Consider the following 15,686-nt stretch of genomic DNA (forward strand, 5'->3'; position numbering starts at 1 on the left):
GCTAGGTCTGGCAGTTCTTGGGCAAGTTGGGAAGCATCAGAAGCGCGAGATCCCCTTGTATGTATCCTTAGGACATTGCTTTGAGAGATCAGATCTGCTGCTTTCTTGTCTTTCAGTTTGTGACAAGATGAAGTTTAGCACCATGATGCTAATTCTGAATGGCCTGTGGTGGTTTATTTTGCTTAATAGCCTCTGGACAGTAGACTCAATCCAAAACCCCATCTCCACTAGTCAGTGGAAGGAAAGACAAGCTTAGGCTTCTCCTGTCCACTTCCTCACAAATGTTGTTGTTGCTGTTGGGAGTGGTAGTATGCCTCTGATACTCTGTTCCTTCCAAATGTTATTTCCCCCTTGAAACCTTGTTAGGTGCCTTTAGGACTTCAGTATAACTTTGTTTCTTAGATTCCAGCTCTTCCAGAAGCCATAGCACTGCAGAAATGGCTTGATTCGGGGTAATCTCACAATTTATGGTAAAAAGACTGTTGATTACATGCTGCTGCTTCTGGGCAGAAGTGTAAGCAGTAGTTCAGCCTCTGAAACTTCTGATCGTTGGACTCAGAGGGTTGCAGCAGTTTGTTAGATAGTTTGTATCCTAAGGGTGGTTGTTAATTAATGTGTGTTTTGTGATTTTTATACTTAGGGACCTTCAGGTTGCTGGAATTATTTTGCAGAGTTAGCAGCAGCTCTTCTGAAACAAAAGCTGTATTTTGAAACGGGCCAGGCAAGCAGCACTGGAGAAGCAGATACAATCTCTGTTGAGAATAATTGAGGAAAGATACATTAATTCCTAGTGTGAGGTGGGATTTATGTACGGGGATGGAGAGCCAGTGGGATTTTGTTTCATTTTTTTAATGAGGAAGTCAGCTAAAGGAAATGCAGGGGGAAGGATACAGAGAAGGGATGCGCTGACATCTGGGAGGCAGTGAGAGTCTGGGATTAAGGAAACTTCCAGGACACGGGGAACCAGGAGCACATATAGGATCAGAATGAAACAGAAGCATTGCTGAGGCAAACAAGCAGAATTCTTATTATAAATAAATGAGCAACTCAGTTATTCACAACTGATAGCCTGTGTCCTGCATTTCAGGAACTGCTTCCAATGGGTCTTTGCTAAAAGCATTCCTAAAGTTTTGAGCTTTGCTGCATACTGAGGAGAGAGAACATGAGTTGTAGCATTTTGTGAAAATTGGTTTCGGTAACTTTTAAGTTAGTCAGGCCTGTTGGGAGTTTTGTGGGGAAAAAACCCCAAAGACTGCTTAAAAAAGCCTTATGGTACTGGTTTAATGTGCAGTTCTCTCACTCGTGTGTATCATTTCTGTTTATTGCTGTTAAGAGGTTCTATAGATGTATTAAAAGGAGACTGTATCATCAGAAATCTATTGAAATACTGCATCTTTGTTTTTATTTCAATAAAAAAAGCTGTAAATTCACAGAAGTAAATTGTGCCAATGTACCAGCAGTGATTTCATACACCGTGTTTCATGGCTTGTTTTGTTTTGTTTTGTTTTTTTTTAATAGCAGAGGGAGTTTCTTTGGTTTAGTTTTTTTGAGCAAATTAATGTCCCTATAAAGGCTGGAAACTTATGAACCTGTGCTCCTGTAGCAGCAATATGTTACCTATTTAAAGATATACTTTAAAGTGGAAATTGCACAGCTAAGAATGTTTTACTGAGTCTTATTCAGGTGTGATGATTCTTAGGGTTCACCGTTTGAATGTTAAACCCTAATTTAAATAACAAATACACAATGGAAGCATAACTATAAATACCTGAGTTGTTTACCAGCAACTTCTAGTGTACACAGTGATACTTCAGAAGAAGCTGCTTCTACTGGCATAAAACATCTGTGATTCTCGGTTTGTGATATGAAACACTGACATGGTAAATTTGTTGATGTGGAAAGAGGGATGAGGATTCTTAAATATTTTAAGGTTACTGTAGGATTACAAAAGACTAATTGCCTAAGTGAAGCTAGTATTACAAAAGACTAATTGCTTTATTGATGTTTAAAAAAAAAAAAACAATGAAAGCCCCACCAAAATTATGTTTCAATGTGTGGTTCCATATTTTAAGACCACATTTAAATTTCTTTTCTGAATCTTCTTGCTCTTCTTGAAACTCTATTGATCTTAGGGAAGTTTTTATTTCTTTTTCTTCCTTCCCCTTCCATAGTTTTAAGTCATCCTGTTGCTCTTAGCAGCTGTAATGTCCACAAATTAATCTCCTGGTTTGTTTTTTTTTGCCTGCAGGGTGCTGTACCCAAAGGTAATGCCACAAAAGAGTTCATCGAGAGTTTACAGCTAAAGCCAGGACAGGTGGTTTACAAGTGCCCAAAGTGTTGTAGCATCAAACCTGACAGAGCACATCACTGCAGGTAAAGTCTTTTCTGAAGATGGCTGTTTCATCAAGACCTCACAAATTATTCACCAGTGTGCCTTGTTGTTGGAGTCTGAGACTGGAGTGAGTCAGTTGAGGGATTGGCATACAAATTCTGTTGCCAGTAGTACCTGACACATTTAAGCTTCTCAGAAGAAATCTCATACCTTTTCTGACAGATTTTCAGATATAGGAGGCCGAGGCTACTTCGTGCAAAGTGAGAAACACTTAAAATTTTTGAGTGCTGCCTTGGATCCAGACTTGTAACTGACATTCCATAAATTTTCATGTAAAGATGACTTGAAAAGAGATGTTCTATACCAAAATGTGTAGAAGTCCATAAAACATCTCCCAAAGGGTCAGTGTCTTTTCCATTTTTGTTTTTATTCACAAACCCATTTGACCAACTGTGTATCCTATTTAGAAGTGGTATTTAAGTTAAAACTGAAGTGCAGGTAACTCTACATATTTTTTAAAAGTTCAGACTTCCACATTTTCATTGAGTACTGTGACATTGTTTTGTGCTGTGTGATAGATCAGTATGCCTACTGATCTGTCATGTCCTTTCTTTTTCTGGTAGGATAAACTTCCCGGAAGAGAGTAACTGGTAGTAAGCTTTTTAGTACTAAAGGCAGTGAGCAAAAAAGTAACTACTTCCTAAAATTCTCTTCTGCTTTTAAAGCAAGTGAACCTGCTTTCCAGTAAGTAGTTAATAAGTTTGCACTGGTGTCACTTCCTTCCCTACTCAAAAAGCAGTACATACAGAGTGAGCTCGTACCTGGGCTACTGCTGATTCATGCAGTGGTCTTGTGGGGAGAGAAATACATGGTAATGAGCTGAGCAAACTTGTCCTGCTGTTTGCTTGTTTCATATTTGTTTTCAGAGCTTCAGTTTGCAAATGTTTTTCTTTTTTGTTGTGTTTTTTTTTCTTTCTTTTAATTTTAATGAGAATCAGGAGTTGGTTATTCAGCAGGAGCGATGTGATCATGCCTATCACTTATTAATGCTACTGTAAAATCCGCTCTGACAGCTTTTCAATTATGAATGAAACTTCACATCTAAAATGCTGTCTTGATGATTACTCACAGTGTAGGTAAATGAAAAAGACTCTAGCTAAGCACAAAACCTTGTCACCATGGTCCTTTTTTCTATGCTTTAAGATAAGTTTTTAGACATTAAGATTTGGGAAGGTGATCCACTGACCACTGATGTTGTTGAGAATCTTCAGTCAAACATTCTTTTTGTGGCCTAGGGAGATTTATTAGACTTCAACACATCAAGGTTGAGCATCTGCATCAGCAGGAGATACTGCTAGCTGTATACCAGAGGGACCAGGGTGTTTTTGATGAATGTGCTATTTAGTGAGTCCCCTGTGCCCAGTAAACTAGTCCTGCCAGCATTTGGAAGCTAGGTGGTTGAGTGGGGGAAAGTGTGTGAGTATCCCTGTTGCTGCAGTGTTTAGTTGTGATTTCTGTGTTTCCTTTTCCACCAGCTAGCTTCCTGTTCTGCCTGTCATCCAACTGTTTTTGGTATGTGCACATGGAATAAAACTTCCCCTCCCAGCCTCCTCTCCTATCCCTTTCACATCTGTGGCTTGGCATCTTCAGGTTGTCCCTCTGGGGAAGTAGGAGCAGTTGGAGGGTTGCTTGGGTACGCACCTCTCTCAGAGCCCAAGGGAAGTTTGTGCACACCTGCACACAGGGAGGCATCCTCCTCTTTTACCACCTGCCTCACCTTACCCCCTCCTTTTTTTTATCACAATGATAAATACTTGTCATACGAAGTACATTATCTGGCACGTAAATTGCTTTTACTGTGCCTGCTGATTTTAGACTCCATGTAGCTCAAAATAATTTTAAGCTGCTTGTTCTGGCAAAAGGAGGCTTTTCATGTTTCCCACTGCACCTGAGGCTGACAGGTAGTAGGGCACCCAGGTCTGCCTGAGGAGGAGCAGCTCCTGATCTGGCCCCGTGCTGGGAGGCTGGGGCCTGCCTGCCTGGACTTTCATTTAGGATCAGGCCTATAGCAACTCATTTGTTTTTCAGGCATAGCACATATCCTTGGGGATTATCCCCTCCTACCGTGTAAAGTGAGTGAAAGGCTGTTCTGACAGAGATGTTTTCTATTGTTTATTCATACATGCTGATAAGAACATGTTTATGTTTTCGTTTGAGTTTCCCTTAAGTGTTTGGGTGTTGAAGTTTATTATTTATATTAAGGTCAAAGTGCTTTTTGTTATAAGAAGAAAAATAAAATTAGCAGAGCGCTCAGTCCTTTCTGTTTCATTGCTGCCAGAATTGTTCTGGAATGGCTGTTTCCTTTCTGGGTCTATTGTTTGTTTGCTTTGGGGTTTTGTGTTTTTTCATATTTGATTTCTGTGCTTGTTTGTGCAATGTGGTATCAGGAGACTGCCTTTCGTCTCCTAGCATATGAGAAAGCAGCAGAGAAAAAGACTTCCTTTATTATGTGAGTTGAAGCAGTTACTGACTAAGCAAGAGAATGATGTTCAGACAAAGTAATAATGTTTTAATTATTTGACTTCCAGCCACAATTTACATGCTGGCAAGAATTTGAATTTTGATTTTATTAGGCTGGTTTTGTGAAGTGCTTTAACATCTAATTTCATCTTGAATGTATATTGTGCTACCATCTTCCTGACTGACTGCCACAGTTGTTTTCTGCTAGTATGTGGCTTACCTTGATGTCACGAATCTTTTCTAATACCTTATTTAATTTTCCTTTTTTGCAAGTTCCTGCTACCAGCAAGTGTTGGGAAATAAACTTTAGTCTGTTATTAGCAACTTTGAAAAGTATCTTTATTCATTACTGCCTTTTATATCGTTGTGGTTTCTGTTTGGTTTTAATCTGTGGACATTTTTACAGGCCTTATATATTAAAACTAAACGAAATCACAGATTTTTTCCGTCTGCCCCAGTGTATGATTCAAACTATATTTGGGAAAGAACCACTGATGTGTGGCCTTAATTTTTGTAGTGGTGGTTTGGTTTTGTATGGTTCATTTTGAACAGGCTTAGTCAAGTAAGCAAACCACAAATATGAATATGGTGGCAAGTAAATTCTTTTAGATTCAGATTTCACCTCTGATTCTTTTCCTGAATTTCTTTGTCCCCCAACCCCCTGTGAAATCTTGTGTTCCTGGAAGGAAAAGTGCTGTTAATACAGACCTATGTTCTTTCAGCGTTTGCAAGAGGTGCATTCGGAAAATGGACCATCACTGCCCATGGGTCAATAACTGTGTAGGAGAGAATAACCAGAAGTACTTTGTACTGTTTACAGTAAGTATTTTGCAGGTGATGCTTGAGGTTGTCCAGTGGGAAGTGCTGAAATGCAGTGTGTAGTCTGTGAAGCAGCTCCCAGTGCTGGCATTCTCTTCCTTCGTGTTTTGGAAGAACTTTATGGGGACCTGCTACATACAGGCTTCTGTTTCACTAATTAGGGAACACACACACCCCCACCCATCCATCCACAGCACTGGGAAAAGGCATCACAGGAAGCCTTTGTCAGGGGTTTTTGAGGTTTGTATTGGTGGTAGTTCAGCACCTATTTTGTAATGCGAGTAGTTTACTGTGGTGCTGAGCTCCTTGAGGCAGGGGCCATCCCTTTACATCAAACAGTGGCTGGTAGGGTCCCAGGCATATGTAGGCCTCCTAAACATTATAGTTGTATGAGTACCTGTGTAGGATCATGTAATAAGAACTGTTGCCACATCTCAAAGAAGGAGTGGGAAGTCTGCATCCCCTTAGATAAGAACTATCCACCTTTTAATTGCAAGTGGTTTAGTTTTGTACTTGAAAACCAGGGAGGTGCACGACTTTTTGTACTATATCTGTAGCATCATGAGTAAGAAAACAGGAGTACAAACTTGAATACTGGATATTTCTGGAAGGTTTGAAATGTGTTTCATCAAAGTGAACTGCAAATATCCCGTGGGAGTAGTGTGAACATTACAAGGCTGAGTTTCAGTGATGCTCTGTTTTATTAATAAATCTTCTGAGACATCTGTAGGTTTGAGGAAGTATGTTCTCATATTACCAAGCAGAAAGGAGGAGATTTACAGTTAAATGAAAGGCTTAGTGTTCTGTGGTGTGGTTTGCAAGGATGTGGATTACAGAACAAAATGAATCCCATTTCTTTCCTATGAGCAAGCAGGTTTTTTTTACCTTGAGAGGTGAGCTAGGTGTTTTAGTCCTATCAAAAGGATTTCAGTTTCTATTAAAACTTGATAGCCACTTTCTAGCAGGCTGTATTTAACACTTAATTTGGTTGAGAGAAACAAAATAAGGGTTTCTGGTTTTATTCTTAGATATTCTTTTTGACCTGTGAGGAAGTGAAAGAACAGCAGCATGCTCAGCTTGCGAGGAAAACCCAAATACTCCCGTATTGCCTTTTACTGCTTCCAGAGGTGTTTCTTGTTACAAAGTCTCTCTCACTTCTATGATCTGCCTATCTTTGTCAGAGTTTGTACCTTCAGGAGAGTAATTTTTTTAGCCCTGTCGTAGTAAATTGTAATCTATGTGTAGCATTGCACATAGCTTTTGTTCTTTTCGTTACATACACTTTTTATTACAAAGCTAAGACCTAGCTTAAACCAAAAATGATTAAGTATGAAGTATTAAATCCTGAGAGAAACTTTCCATGCCAGTGTCTGCCTCAGGAGAAAGTACTTGTTAAGAAAATACATCATTTTTCTGAACCTCATACTGGAAAACAGATGAAAGTGCATTCTCTGGTTAAAACAAATTAATTGTTGTTTCTCTGGGAAGCTGTAGTGCTGTCAAGAGCAAGGATGTAAGCTTTGACAACAGGATACCTTGATCAGTGTTACTGTTCTCTGAAAGCTGTGCAGTACTCAGCTGAGGTAAGGACAATGAGCTGTGGGGAAGGCCACTCTGGGACACAGGAGGCTGGATTTGGATCCAGCTGGCGTTAAATTCAGCAGTCTGCCTTGTGTTCGCTCAGAGCTGTTAGTAAGGAGAGAATGAGTCTGTGTAGTCTTGGCATTTGCCAGCTTCATGGTGCTTTTTCAGGGGAGATGGGAGAGCTTGATGGTTTTGGGAGTTGTTTGTGGTTTGGTTTTATTTTGAAATCTTAGCACTATGCTTTCAAATAAAGTGTTGGGAAGATTGAGCATTTTGGTCTTTGAACTCACTTGGTGCCTGTATTACATCCTTTATTTTTCAGATGTATATAGCACTGATTTCCCTGCATGCTCTAATCATGGTGGGATTTCACTTCTTGTACTGCTTTGAAGAAGACTGGACAAGTGAGTATAAACAAAATACCTTATTAAAATAGCAGATTACCCTTTGAATAAGAACTTACAATGCAGTAAGTTGCTTGTTTCCGAAGAATGCTGTCAAGGTTCTGCTGTGCTATCTCTGTTTTTTTTATTATTTTTAATGATCAGTCCTGGAACTTCATATTTTTTTCTTACCTGCTGGAATCTCTTTCCTGAAAAGTCCTGTTTTAACTTACATCTGATAGTGCCTAGGAAAAAGCTGATATGTAAAGACACCTGAGGAGTATGTGTGTAATAACCTATTGTTCACGTGAACACAGCACTAATTTCCTGAATGCCAACACAAGATAAGAAGAATGTGTATGCTTTTTTTAAAAAGGGTAATGTGAATCATTGTTGCAAGACTGCCAGGAAAACATGCTAGCTCAGATCCAAAAAACCACCCTCACAAGAACAAACAATTCCTTTCCTCAAAAAAAAAAAAAAAAAAAAACAACCCAACAAACCAAAAACAGAGCCCAAGCAGCTCAAAAAAGCCAAACTAAAAACCTCAGCATCACTCTGAAGTAGTCAGTGAGTAAATATTCACAAAGTCAGCCTACCTATATTCTTAAAATCACATATGGATATATAGGAAATCCTCAAGGTAATGCTGAGTTGAAGAGCAAGGTGTCAAAGAATTTGTGTGCACATGTATGTGCTGCTTATGACTTTTTTTGGAAAAGTATGAGGGTTTTTTCCTTGGAATTTCAGTAGTGTTATTCAATATAATGACTGGTTTTAGTTTATAGTACTGCAGAGGATACACATATGAATTGAACTTGATGAGGTTGTTCTGCACTTCAGAACTTTGTAAAACAGCTGCCAGCTGTCAGTGAGAACATCTGCATTTGACTGCAGTGGCCAGGGCCATAAGGGAAGGATACATCAAAAGGTAGTTTCCCTTATCTCCTTTCTTAGAGCCTGTTCCTGTGGAGAAGGCACTTTCCTGGCTGTCCCAGGCTTAGGTGGCAGAACAGAGCTGTTAGGAGAGATGGATGTGTTGTTCAGCTGCCTTGTGTTTGTGCAAATTGTGTTAGTCCCTGATTATGGTGAATCTGTTTAAGCTGAAGATCTCATGAGAAAAATACAGGCTTTTGATCAGAGTCTTAGATTTCGAAAAAATCTGGAGATGTTCTGAAATTTACAGCATTGAACACTATGACTTTGGCCCTATAACGTTCCTTTCTTTTGCTCCTCCTTTCTAATTACCTTCTTGTTTTTTTTTTTTTTTAGCACTTGCTTGAGTTTGCATTATTGAGTATGAAGAAAAGTAGGAATTTGGCTTAATCTGATCTTTTTTAAGTTACAGCTTAGAGCAGTTATGAAAAGGAAGCATACCCTGGTTTTATGTTGGTGCTACATAAGCTCGTGTCCTGACTGCCAGCTTGAGATTTCTAATGGACTTATCACTGTGGAAAATCTGTTAAGGCTAAGGTTTAAGAGAGAAGCTCCAGGTGAAATTGAGTAGAATGGAGTCCTAGCCAGTGTGCTGGGGGAACTCTGAAGTAGAAAAGAAAATTACAATCTTGAAGCATTGCAGGGTGTTTGGTGGGTTTTTTGGCTTTTTTTTAAACTTGAGGGAGTGATCATTTTATGCTTGCATGTCAGAGCTTCCCTGTGTGTCTTTCTGGGAATGTTGTTCAGATAATTTATTTGATAGTTTGAGTACAGAAAACTCGTGGCTTAGCAGGTGTTTTGCAGCTGGTGCATTACTTGGTGTCTGCCCTTCCAACTCTGTTTTGTCTTCACAGAGTGCAGTTCCTTCTCTCCACCAACTACAGTGATTCTCCTCATCCTCTTGTGTTTTGAGGCTCTCCTATTTCTCATCTTCACCTCAGTTATGTTTGGGACCCAAGTACACTCCATCTGCACTGATGAAACGGTGGGTGTCGCACATTCTCTCCTTTACCCTGTCTCTCACCATTTGTAGAAACAGTGATGGGCTATGGGGTTTTACCTCATGGCACAGGGAGTCCATGTACCCTTTGAGGAGAGATCCAGTGTAATAAAGCTGAGCTAGCACGGTGCTGGATGGTGCTCTCTGAAGGTCACTGTGGGAAGTAGGGTACTCCTATGTATTGACTGGAGTGCCATGTTGACAGTACTTCCCATAAAGTAGGCATAGGTAGCTGGGATTATTCTGTAGAGAATATTTGTCCCCTGTGGATTGGAGAACCTTTTTTCTTTAATGAGGTGCTTTTACATTGGTATTGTCTGAAGTTCACCTGTGTCCTGGTTGTCACTGTGCACAGGTTTGTGTGCTGGTAAGCCAAGATGAGTAGGTGAGGGAGGAATACACACACACACACAGACAGAGACTTTTTTTTAGCCTAGAAGATTTTCCAGTCTTAGATACCTGTTCAACAGTTCAAAAACTTGCCAGAGGGAAAAAGAAAAGGGAGCAGAGCAGGCTCAAGGGACCCTGCTGGACACAGTCTGCTGCAAATCCACCAAGTCATCCCGAATTCAAAGGTGGCATAGGAGAGGTTATATAATAATATTACAGTCCTAAATCCATGTATTTGCCCACTTCTGTAGCGATGTAGCTGGGGACTCCGGTTGGTGTTCCCACACTTGTGAATACTTCCACTCTTCACCAAGCATGCTCAGGTAATTGAATTAACTGGGGTGGCTGGAGAGAAGTGATGGGCTTAAAAGAGTGACAACTCTTCTTTCCTCCCTGCCTCCTTTAGGTTTGTTTTCCTTGTTTGCCCATGGCCAGTTGAAGCTAGCATAAGTATTTTTGCTACTGTCAGAGAGCTGTGACTGGCATTATATGCCGTATGGGCCCATTGCTCTGAGCCTTTTTTTGCAGTGCTATTTTTAATGCTTGGCTTCCGCAAGAGGCTGATGTTCCACCTGTCTGTGTTCAGAGGAAGACTTCACTGTTCTTTCTGATGGGGAGAGCCCCAGGAAGAAGTACAGTGTGGTACAGATCCTGCTGAGCTTGTGTTCATCAATAAGTGTGTAAATCAGCAATGCCGCCTGTGAAATCATTGTTTGAATTTCTCTATCTTCGAAACCTGTCAAGAATTTTTAGAAGCTGCTTCCTATGGCTGGACACCCATATAAGTCCCCAGATTTTCCCTTCCACTCTTAGATGGAGACTTGTAGATGTTAAAGGAACAATGCCACATTCTAAAATAAAAAAATGAAATATGGTCTCCCCTTGTTGGGTTGTGGGTTTTTATTTTTGGGTGTTTTTTTTAATATGTACCAGTAAGGATTTTGCTCCATGGAATGTCTCATTGTTGGTGTGCCAGCATTGAGCTAGCTGTCTGGCAAGCAGTCTGTTTTGAGCAGAGGAATACTTCCAGGTGAAGTGCTTCTTGGTGTGCTCTCTTGTAGTGTTGTAACTCACATTTTAGAGATAGGGCTGTGTGTTGCCGTTTTTCACCTTTTTATTCCAGTCACTGGGAGACTTCATTCCTCATCTTGAGTATGCTGTCCCAGCAAGATGGTTCCTTTCTGCCTGGAGGGACCCAGAACCCTGGTATTTTGCTGTTGTCTCTGGAGGTGACATTTACCAGGGATCAGCACAACTCCTGCAGTTGGCCCCTGTTGTGTTCATCAGAGCTCCCAGTGTCAGTAATTTGAGGCACGCAGATGCATTGCAGCGCATTACTGCGTAGCGTGGGAGACACGTGCAGGTCAGGAGAAACCTTACCTTGCAAAAGATGCAGAGTCAAGGAGCTGGGTGATCTGCCAGCTGCTGCTGCTGCCCGTGGGAGAGTGATGCTCTCCAGTGACTGCTCTTACTCATTGTGCTTCTATGGCAGCCAGGCATATATGGCTTTCCTGACAGACCAAATTCACTCCTGGGCTTTAGACACAATATGGATTTATTTCTTTTTAGTGTTTAACTAGTGAATGTTCCAGCTGATTGCTTGATGGCTTATTTTTGTTCTGCCTCTAACCTTTACTAAACAATGCCAATGATTTCTTCAAATCAGTATCTTATTTAACCCTCTCTCCATGCTGTCGGCCCATGCATGTTTTAGCAGTGATTCTAATGACACATGAAGAGGCACCAGGCAGACTGAGCTACACTGAGCCATGGGCACTTCCTGAACTTGCTTGGTGAATCTGGGAGCATTATAGTGATTATCTTTGGGTTTGTGGGTTTTTTGGTTGTTTTTTTTTTTTTTTTTGTCTGCAAGCTTGTAATGGTTTCTTCTAAAACTTTTCCATCTGGTTAGCACATAATGCATTCAGCCATTAAAGCACATACTTTTTGTTTGGTTTTAAGTGGTGGGGTTTTTTTTATTGACATCAGAGGCAATTGGATGGCAGGTCTTAAAATGTTTCTGAAGTATGTAGGTCTGAAGAAAATGAAAGCAATTTTATTTTCAAGGAACAGTTTCTAGATTTAATATTTTTTAATATAAAACAGTGAGAAGGAAAGACAGTACAGATGCATTTGTATTTTCTTACTCTGTCCTTTGGATAAGAGGTAATTGAGAGTAGACCTTTCCCCGAATCCAGAACTACAGAATCTGAGTATTTGACTGAAAATGTGATATTTCTGTTTTCAGGGAATAGAACAGTTGAAAAAGGAAGAGAGAAGATGGGCTAAAAAAACAAAATGGATGAACATGAAAGCAGTATTTGGCCATCCGTTCTCTATAGCATGGCTTAGCCCATTCGCAACACCAGACCAAGGAAAAGCAGACCCATACCAGTATGTGGTCTGAGGAATTCCTGACCAGCATTTCCACTAAAATAGAAACATATTACAGCACTACTGTTACAAATTTTCCATGAATGTTTAAAACAAAAAGCAAAACAAACTTTTTTTATGTCTATTAAATGGCTGATAATTGCAGAGGAAAAACAAGCCCTATATTCCACCATTTTAGATAATTCTATATCTCTGGCTGAAACTGCTGCTGCTTTTTCTTTTTTTTTTTCCTTTTCTTTTTTTTTTTCCTTTCTTTTTTATCTCATTAACTTTACTGGCATTTGTTTCTCTCTGCTTTCTGTATGGCATAACTAATGTGAAGGGGATCCTCTCTTCTCTGTTATGACCCACCTCTTCTGAGTAAATTCTCATGCTGTCTCCTGACTGTGATGAGCTCTGTGGATGACATGTGAGTGCCAACAGCCCTACACAGACACATTTGGACTTCCTGAAGGAGCACATTGCTCTTTCATAAGTGAACTTGACCAGGAAAGCAGATACTTCACGTACCAAAAGGTGCAAGACCAGAAGGCAACACAGCAAGAGAGCCAGTTGACCTGGTGATCACAAAACAGTTAAAGTACTTAAGCGTTGCCAACACCAATTCCCACTCCACCCTCCTTTTTCCTTCCAGCCACAGAACTGATTCCATCTTTCTGGCATTATTTTGTCTGTTCCCTCCCTTGTGTGCAGGAAATTGTTGCCCCTTTAGGATAACTGTGGCAGATTTAGAAGACTGTTTGGATTATTACATGCCTTACACTTTCAGGAAAGAAAGAAAGCTAATTTTCAAGTGTTTAGAATAGCAGAATCATGTTTTTTTTGTGTGTGTTTGTCTTGGTAAATGACTTGTTAGAGCAATGCCTGCTAAGCGGTGTTAACGTGAAAAACTGACATGAATGCCCAGATTCCTATAAAGACTAATATTGATGGGATGTGTAAGTGTTCCAGGGTGATTGATTCTATATTGTTAGCATTGCCCTGGTTTAGAGCTTTGTAAATCTTTTCTCCTATTTATGCATACATGTGTATGTGTGTAAACACAGGCACATATATGTGTAAGGGTTTGAAATTGGGAAATATTTATGGTAAGGAGCATGCATGCTGTTATGAACTGTGTGGTGATGAAAGTGGGAGGGACAGAAGGCATTCCAAAAAATGGATAGAGCTAAACCATTCATAATTACAACTGGCATCTTAGGTTCAGGCAGGAATTTTATTATATTTTTGATTCACAACTCCCATGGGCTCATCAAATGAATTGCAAACAAAAGAAATACGCAAATCAGCTGCGTCTGTGACTTCCAAGGAATCTTTTCTTTCCTTGGTTTAAAATATTTTTTTGGAAACTGACCTGTTTAGACTGCTTCAAAGCCACGTGGGAAGGGAGGGAAATCAGGGAAGGAGAAATTGAATGGATGTCTCATTTTGGAAGTAATGTGAATGCTGCATCTTTTCAATCTGTCAATGCTTCCATATGGAAAACAAATGCAATAAAACTTTTCCAAAAACTTGTTTGCTGTTCTTCCTTTCTTTGCTCCAAATCTTAGGAAAAATCCGTAATGGTTTTCTGAACTTTCACTTCTGTGTGCAAGCAGGCAGAAGCATATGAAGGTTAATTAACTTGAGTGTTCAACTTCTAAGTTGAAAAGTGAGTTAATTGGTAATATACTGATCTGTTAATCAGTGGTTTATTTCGCCACTGGGGAGAGGCTGTAACTCTGGTTTTAGTGTGTGATGGTGTTTCTCAGAGAACGCTCCCAAGCTTAATAGTTAAGCTGGATCTTGGGCCGTGGTCAGTCCAGCTGGTGAGACACGTGCAGGAGATGATTTGAACTGGTAGAGAATCTGGCCCTTACGCTGCCTTGATGCAAAATCAGATTTATTGAGGAGAGAGGCTTTTTATATTGAGTCAGCTAGGGAATTAACTAATTAATGCACCTCTCTGTAGTTCACTGCTTCAAAAATTGTTTTGATTACAAATTCTACGTTCCAGTTTGGGTTTATTTTAATTACCCTTATTAGCTATGCGTTCTGGAGGAAGATTGATTACATTTTTCTGGCATTTTGACCATCGTGGAAAAATGCCTAGCTACTGAGTTTTTCTTGCTTCAAACCAAATGCAAATTGTTAAACAGCGTTATATAGTACTGATATTTTCAGTCAAACTGTGTGTTTTGTTTTTTAAACGAGGCACCATCCCAGAAGTGCCACCGGTACCTGTTGTGTGTGTGTGGCGATAACCATGGCCTTCAGCTTTCCTTGTGCTGCACGGCTCGGTGGTGCTGTTTGGTGCAATTTGAATGGTACTAAAAGTAGGACAGTACTAATAGGAGAAAGGCAGACTTACTGGTTAGCTGATGGAAAGTATTTTCTTGGTCAGGACTACCCCATTTCAGGTGCTAGTTCTGTTTTAGTGTGGCCAAGAGAAATTGAAAGAAACTCAAACAGGGCACTTCTGGAAAACTAAGTGGTGCTCCTAGCAGAAACGAGTGCAAGGAACTGCTGTAAGAAAAGTGCCTTAATCATGATTTCCAGTGGCGGTGCTTCCTGTGTCTTCTCTGTAACCATCAATTTGTCTCAATGCTTGTCTTTCTGGTTTGCTCTTTCCTTTCATGTCTTAAAAGTGCATTGAAGGAAATTAATGCATTTCTTCTAACATTCAAGACCTGTCCTGCAGATTGCTTCTGGGTCAGACCATGCAGCCCACCGTCCTTCTCTGGCTCTGGGCAGGAGCAGATACCGAGGGCAGTAGTTGGAGAAAGAGAGTATATCCTACAGCATCGCAGTGGTCACAGGTTAACCTTGTCTTACTCTCCCCACGTTTGCAATGTTGTGCCTCTTACTTAAAGAGGAGTGTCCAGTATTTTATATTTCCTCAGTGTATATCTTCTCTTTTCAGTATTGGTTCAAAATTATGTGATTTGAAATAGGGAAAGATGATGCTTTCTAAGCACTTTTTTTCTTTTATTAAGTGGAATAGCTGCATGATGGGAAGGAGAAACAGGTGTTGGTTTAATTCAATACAGAAAATTTTCACTTTCTTTAATAATGGTGAGAGATTTATGCAAGTATTTTTGTTTTTAAAGTTTCATTAAACAGTAATGAGTTGTCCAACAGCTGTGCATTCCTTCCATCTCCCTTAGATTCTTTTTAAGGCATAACCTCATGCCCTACTGACCATGTGGCTGGCAGCCAAAAATAGATCAAGATACAATTATAAAACTTCTGTTTATTTTGAAACCATGCTGTGAAGGGATTAGTGAGGTCAGGTTGGGAGAGAGAAAGTATGCCTCTAGCTGCTCTGATGAACTGCTCCCTAATTGGC

General features: G+C 40.1%; 1 protein-coding gene across 3 annotated transcripts in view; it reads left to right on the forward strand.

The window, feature by feature from the left end:
* Nucleotides 1-15,686, forward strand: part of ZDHHC3 (zinc finger DHHC-type palmitoyltransferase 3) — a 34,012-nt gene that overhangs the window by 12,225 nt on the left and 6,101 nt on the right. For 2 of the 3 annotated variants that reach the window (XM_042043714.1, XM_042043715.1), the window contains exons 3-6: nucleotides 2,249-2,373; nucleotides 5,575-5,671; nucleotides 7,578-7,659; nucleotides 9,429-9,559. In XM_042043714.1, coding sequence (XP_041899648.1) covers nucleotides 2,249-2,373; nucleotides 5,575-5,671; nucleotides 7,578-7,659; nucleotides 9,429-9,559 — 435 coding nt within the window. Of the gene's footprint in view, nucleotides 1-2,248; nucleotides 2,374-5,574; nucleotides 5,672-7,577; nucleotides 7,660-9,428; nucleotides 9,560-12,212; nucleotides 13,874-15,686 lie in introns of those variants that run through there. The other variant, XM_042043716.1, reaches the window with a different exon arrangement.

Source organism: Corvus kubaryi, unplaced genomic scaffold, assembly GCF_017639235.1.
Source record: "Corvus kubaryi isolate FWS band 111438036 unplaced genomic scaffold, C.kubaryi_AGA036_p1.0 37398, whole genome shotgun sequence".
NCBI classification, from domain to species: Eukaryota; Metazoa; Chordata; class Aves; order Passeriformes; family Corvidae; genus Corvus; species Corvus kubaryi.